At 56.8% G+C, this 6,517-nt stretch overlaps 1 protein-coding gene across 5 annotated transcripts in view; it reads left to right on the top strand.

The window, feature by feature from the left end:
• Positions 1 to 3,397, top strand: part of ULK1 (unc-51 like autophagy activating kinase 1) — a 28,454-nt gene extending 25,057 nt beyond the window's left edge. For 3 of the 5 annotated variants that reach the window (XR_004176260.1, XM_031650939.1, XM_031650940.1), the window contains 3 exons: positions 270 to 427; positions 1,387 to 1,522; positions 1,595 to 3,397. Coding sequence is in view for 4 of the 5 variants with exons in the window: in XM_031650939.1 (XP_031506799.1) it covers positions 270 to 427; positions 1,387 to 1,522; positions 1,595 to 1,650 (350 nt within the window). In the remaining variant the exon portion in view is untranslated. Of the gene's footprint in view, positions 1 to 269; positions 428 to 1,386 lie in introns of all 5 variants that reach the window. The other 2 variants (XM_031650937.1, XM_031650938.1) reach the window with 1 other exon arrangement.
• The last annotated feature ends 3,120 nt before the right edge of the window (positions 3,398 to 6,517 follow it).

The raw sequence follows: 6,517 nt of genomic DNA on the forward strand, positions 1-6,517 counted from the left end.
AGGGTGACAGGGAGGCTGCCTGAGCAGGCCCCTGTGCAAAGGTGCAAAGGCCTTGGGGCCTGGCCCAGTGTGCAGGGCACAGAGGCCGTGGGGTCGGATGGCACCCAGGACAAGGTGCTGAGCCTGGCCGCACACTGAAGGCCACAGAGAGCCAGGGGTGTGGCAGGGAGGGAGGGACGTGCTCGCTCAGTGCGCAGGGCAGATCATGACCACTCCAGCCCTGCCCCGTGTCTGCCGCACCCTGAGCTGACCACCCTCGTCCTCTGCAGTGGTGCGCAGGCTGAATGAGCTGTACAAGGCCAGCGTGGTGTCCTGCCAAGGCCTGAGCCTGCGGCTGCAGCGCTTCTTCCTGGACAAGCAGCGGCTCCTGGACCGCATCCACAGCATCACTGCCGAGAGGCTGATCTTCAGCCATGCTGTGCAGATGGTACGGGATAGACAGACACCGGTGGGGCAGGGGCCAGGAACTTCCAGGCCGGCTGTCTGCACTGGGAGGGGACCTTGATGCCCACAGCTTGGTGAGACTTTGAGGGGTGTCACTTCTGGAGGTCTTGAAATGATAGCATGATGCCCCCAGCCTCCTGCAGGCGCTTACAGCTTGGCTGGGTGCATCCTTGATTGCATGGGTGCCATGGCCCATGTGCATCCTGCCATGCCTCTTCCTGAGACTCAGTTTCCCCAATTGTAAAATGAGAGACTTGGTCTTCAGGCCTCATAGTCAGGTGTCAGCCTCCAGAAGCAGCACCTGGTCCCAGACAACCTGCCTAGAAGTGTGGTGCACTCAGCTGGTACCGCGGGCACAGGCTCCCTGCTTGGGCTCTGAAGAGCTTCCTTTGCCTCTGAGGTGGGGTCCTCCCTTTTTTTTCTTTTTTTTTAAGAGAGGGTCTTGCACTGTTGCCCAGGCTGAAGTGTAGTGCAGCCGCTAACTCCTGGGCTCAAGTGATCATCGTGCCTCAGCCTCCCAAAATGCTGGGATTACAGGCAAAAACTCATGAGTGCCTGAGTCTTCTTTTTTAAGAAAATGTATGCATGCAGTAAAAATGCAGTCTGAACAAACATGGGAAAAGTCAGCCTCCCTCCTGCCCCTGCTTCCCACCCAGGCAGGCCAGGCAGCAGCAGTAATGACACTGACTGACTGGCGGGCACTCTATTGTCCTGGGGTGGGGCTGACAGTGCTGGCCAGGGTCATCTGGTTCCAGGCAGCGTCTCCTCTTGGCCCTGTGACCATCCCCTCTGCACCGCAGGCTGCGCCAGCACTCACCCCCCCATGTCACTGCCCTGAGGGCCTGTCTGCCACCCCTGGGCCGCTGCCATGGGTGCAGGGCAGCCCTCGCTGAGAGGGAGTGGGGTGAGCTGGCCTTGTCCAGCCTCTGCCCTCGCCCCCAGGTGCAGTCGGCCGCCCTGGACGAGATGTTCCAGCACCGTGAGGGATGCGTCCCGCGCTACCACAAGGCCCTGCTGCTCCTGGAAGGGCTGCAGCACATGCTCTCAGACCAGGCCGACATCGAGAACGTCGCCAAGTGTGAGTGCCAGGCTGGGCTGGGGGCTGAGGGCTCTGGGCGTCTCCCTCACGCTCCTCCCTCTCCCTCCACAGGCAAGCTGTGCATTGAGCGGAGACTCTCGGCGCTGCTGACTGGCATCTGTGCCTGACCTTTTTTGGTCTGGCTGGGCCCTGGTCCTGCCGAGCCCTGCAGGGTGGGCTCTGTGCTGGCTGGACTCCTCGGGACAAGCCCATGGCACTGATCGCTGGTGCTGAGCCCTGCCCTGGGCCCCACGGACAGTCAGCCTGCCGGCCTCCCTGCGGGTCACGGGGCAGAACCAGCACACCTGGAGCCACACAGCTTGGGGGTGTCTCCCATCTTGTACAGGTGGGCATCACAGAACTTCTGCCCCTCTGGCTGCCTGGCACAGCAGGCGTGGGTGCCACCACCCTCTAGCCCCGGGACAGCCCTGGAGGACAGGCAAGGGCCTGAGACCGCTGCCGACTCAAAGCCAAAGCGAGCTCCTGCTTCGGGCAGGTCAGCAGTCACTGTGCCCAGGAAGAGCCTGCGGCCTCGGCGTCCCCCAGTCTCCAGGAGCCTCTCCCTCCGAGATACCCACCCAGCTTTGTCAATCACCCAAGCACTTTATGCAGATAGAGACAGAATCTGGACCTCACCAGGGACTGCTGGGCGGTGATTCCTGGCAGTGGCCTGGTGTTTGTACATACACATAAGCGGACACATGCCAGGGCCCCCAAGCCTGAGCACCGGACCACGGAGCTGCCCAGGTCTGGACCTCAAGGGGAGAACTGGCTCCGGGGTGAGTGGGGCCCTGCACCAGAGGCAGAGGCAGTTCTTTGTTCAAGCGTTCCTCTAGGGACCGGCAGCAGAGGCACCGTGTTCTCTAAGCCCTGGATACGTCTTGTAATCTTTCACACTTTATTCCTAAAATGTGTCTTATTTTTATGCAGCTAATTTTTTCTTTAAAGGAGAAAACTTGTAGGTGTTTAAGAATTGGTTTTGGGAGGGCGAGGACTGGGCCAGGTTAGAGGCAGATGGCGCAGGGGCGTATGGCAGGCAGGTGAGGCTGCTCTGTGCACACCTGGGTCGGTGGCTGCAGCAGGACAGGTGTGTGCCCAGCACCCTCCCCACCTGGGTCTGGGGGCAGATGAGGGGAATACTTCATGCAAGGAAAAAAGTAACATATGCAAAAGCTCCCCGTCCAGCTTTGACAGCCAGCTGTGGTGTCAGCCCCTCGGCAGGGTAGGCCTGATGACAGCCCTGTCCCTCCCTGCCTCGGCCTTGCTCAGGGCCACTGAAGGTGTCCGCAGAGAGGCCTGCCTTCCAGATTCCAGGCGGGCATGTGCTGCAAACCCTGCCTGGGCCTCCCTTGGTCTGCCCAGCCTGGATCAGTAGATACTTGAACGAGTCCCCAGTCTGCGGGAGGCAGCGGTGGGGCCATGGACCCACGCGGGGGGTTCCAGGGTCACACACCACATAACAGACAAAAATACACACATGTGTGTTTTTCTTTGCAATACTTGAAATATTGCCACTGTGCTTGGACTTAGAAGAAGAAAATCCCCGTGATTTCTTCCTCATCACCTTGATGGCTTTATTCTCACCTTGTGGGGCATGTTAGTATTTATTGCTTCATGGCCGACTGGAATCTTGAGTCCTGGGAAGCTGGCACTACCGGGATCTTGCCTGGCGTCCTGGTCCTCTTGCTTCCGTCGCGGCCGCGTGTGCGTGTGTCCAAGCAGGTCCTGGGCGCCTCAACTGCCGCCCCTGGTTGAATGTTCTCTTGATAGTGCTGGACCCTTTGTCTATTTTAAAGCAAATTTTGTGTGATTTCCTGCCCTTTGCGTTATATTGTGTAATATCAATTTAAGGAAATAAACCTTTGGAATTGTTGGGCTGGTGTCACCTCTTGTCTTCGTTGGCTTGTCACTGTTCTCAGGGTTTTGTCATTTTCTTTCTCAGCCAAGGTGCAGGAGCCCCAGGGCCCCCTCCATTGGTGCCCACAATGGCCGGACACAGCTGTAGGAGCAGAGCCCCAGGGCAGAAGCTGGATATGTGAGGGACAGTGCAGACTCCTGTGCTGTAGGAAGCCTCTCCCGCCAAGCTGGAGGTCCTGCACAGGGTGAACAGACTCCAGAGGGCAGGGCACCCACCTTGGGATAGCTTTGGGCACCTGCTTTGACTCCTCTGGGGGATACACCTAGGAGGGGCCACGTGGAGCTCTGTGTGAATTTCCAAGAAGCCTCAGACTATTCACTGCAGCCGCTGAGCAGCTGGGCCTCCAAGGCCTCGCCTTGTGGTTTTGATTTGCATTTCCCCAAGGGGTCCTGACGTTGAGCATCACAGGTACTTGGCGGCCATTTGTGTGTCTTTGGAGGAACATCTAAATCCTTTGCCCTTTTTTTTTTTTTTAATTTGAGACGAGTAACTCTTTCTCAGGCTGGAGTGCAGTGGCACAATCTTGGCTCACTGCAACCTCCGCCTCCCAGGTTCAAGAGATTGTCCTGCCTCAGCCTCCCAAGTAGCTGGGACTACAGGCATGCACCACTGTGCCCGGCTGATTTTTTTATTTTTAGTAGAGACGAGGTTTCACATGTTGGCCAGGCTGGTCTCGAACTCCTGTAGGGTTTGCATTTTTTAAACTGTATATTGTATATTGTTTTTATTAGATAAAAATAACTTGCTAAAAACTGCTAACCGCAATAAGAAGTGAAAGTTCATTGAGAGGTTGGTGTTCTCGAGGAAGGGGAAGGTGGAGACCTTGTTTCTGAGTCCCAAGACAGACGGGCTGCTTCCAAACAGCCTCCTCAAACAGGAGCAGCTGCACTCAGCACCGGGTGAGGTGTGGTGTGGTGCGGCGCGGCAGCTGCCAGGCCGTGGGCGCTGTGGTCCTCCTGGTACGTCTGTAACGTAAAGAAATGCCCAGACAGTCACTACAAACATGGAATTTAATATTTTTTAGCAGTTTTATAGTTTCAGGAAAATTGAGTAGGACGTACAGACATCTGCCCTCTCTCCCGTCACGTCAGTAACAGGTCAGGTTCGTGCAGTGCCTTTGTCTCTGCTGTTGAACCCAATATTCATATTTTAGATTTTCAAAAATCATGGACACTTCTAATACAACAGGTTCTGTGTTACCACTCAAAGTCTGCAGTTCACATCATGGGGTCACTCGATATACACTGGGTGTTGCAAAGGTGTCATGCCACACATCACCCTAAGGTCCTCTGGGCTCCACCTGTTCCCCTCTCCCAGCCTAGCTCTACTGGCCACTGATCTTCCTGTCCTCATAGTGGTTTTTGTTTCAGAATGTCCCGTAGTTGGGAACATACACTATGCCCAGGGCCTGGGAGCACGTTTCCATTTTTTTTTTTTTTTTTTTGAGGCAGTCTCGCTCTGTTGTCCAGGCTGGAGTGCAGTGGCGGGAACTCAGCTCACTGCAACCTCCACCTCCCAAGGTTCAAGCGACTCTTGTGCCCCAGTCTCCTGAGTAGCTGGGATTATAGGCCTGAGCCACTGCACCCAGCCTGGCTAAGTTTTGTATTTTTAGACAGGGGTTTTGCCACGCTGGCCAGGCTGGTCTCAAACTCCTGGCCTCAAGTGATCCATCCTCCCAGCCTCCCAAAGCGTTAGGATTACAGGGATGAGCCACCGTGCCTGGCCTCATTTCTTTTTAGAGCTGCATAGTATTCCATTGTCTGGAGGTACCACAGTTTTTCCATTCACCTGCCGATATATCAGTTGTTTCCACGTTTGGGCAGTGGTAAATAAAGCTGCTGTAAAGGTCCATGTGCTAGAGCCAGGTGGTGAGGGTGGGCCCAGGGGAAGCCGTGGCAGTGCAGGAGGGACCTCATCCTTGCACACTCCAAGCCAGCGGGACCAGGCCTTGGTGCCCGCACTCTCACAGAACTGTGGCCCCCTGGGTGCCTGTCCATGCCTCAGTCCTGGAGCCTGGGCTGGTGGAGGGGTACCCTCCTGGGAGGTCATTTAGTATGGGTGAGCTGCCCTCCCACCTGGCCAATTGCATCACCCTCCTGCCTCCCCTTACTGCCTCGGCCACCAGCTCCTCACAAGCCACACGCAGCCCATTGAGTACCCCTTGGGAAGGGGTGTCAGATTGGATCCCTGGGGCTCCCATCTCACAGCCAATGCCACGGGGCCCCACACAACCTGGCCCCGGGCCCCTTGGTCCTCTTTTCCTATCAGTCCCTCGTCACACAGCCCTGTGGTTTCTCTACCTGCATACTCCAGGTGGGCACAGTGCCCAGGCCCTGCTGAGTCCTCACCTGTAGGAGGAGGTGCAGCCCCTGGAGGGCAGGAGTGGGGCTGCTGCAGATGGCTGGCTCCTGCCTCCCCACCCTTGCACTGCCAGGAGCATGCTCTCCCTGGCCCATGGCCCATTCCCCAAATTCAAGCTTGTGGTTGGCTGAATTGTGGCCCCAGATATGGGATTAAGGATTTTGAGATTATGCCAGAGGGCGGGTCCAGAATCATATGAGTTTCTCTAAGGGAAAGCAGGAGGACAGGAGGGCAAGCTTGGGAGAGGAGGCAAGGAAGTGGTGGGTGCAGTGGCCACACCGGGAATCCCAGCACTTCAGAAGGGGAGGCAGGCGGATCGCTTGAGCTCAGCATTTGGAGATCTGCCTGGGCAACACAGTGAGCCGGTCCCTTAAAAAAAAAAAAAAAAAAAAGGCTGGGCGCGGTGGCTCACGCTTATAATCCCAGCACTTTGGGAGGCCGAGGTGGGTCAGGAGATCGAGACCATCCTGGCTAACATGGTGAAACCCCGTCTCTACTAAAATACAAAAAAATTAACCAGGCGTGGTGGCGCGCGCCTGTAGTCCCAGCTACTCGGGAAGCTGAGGCAGGAGAATCGCTTGAGCCCGGGAGGCGGAGGTTGCAGTGAGCCGAGATCCCGCCACTGCACTCCAACCTGGCGAAAGAGCAAGACTCTGATTCCCCGCCCCTCCCCCCCCCCACAAAAAGAGTGGCCACTTTTCAGGAGGCCGCATCTC

The sequence above is a fragment of the Papio anubis genome, chromosome 9 (assembly GCF_008728515.1).
Source record: "Papio anubis isolate 15944 chromosome 9, Panubis1.0, whole genome shotgun sequence".
In the NCBI taxonomy this organism is placed as follows: domain Eukaryota; kingdom Metazoa; phylum Chordata; class Mammalia; order Primates; family Cercopithecidae; genus Papio; species Papio anubis.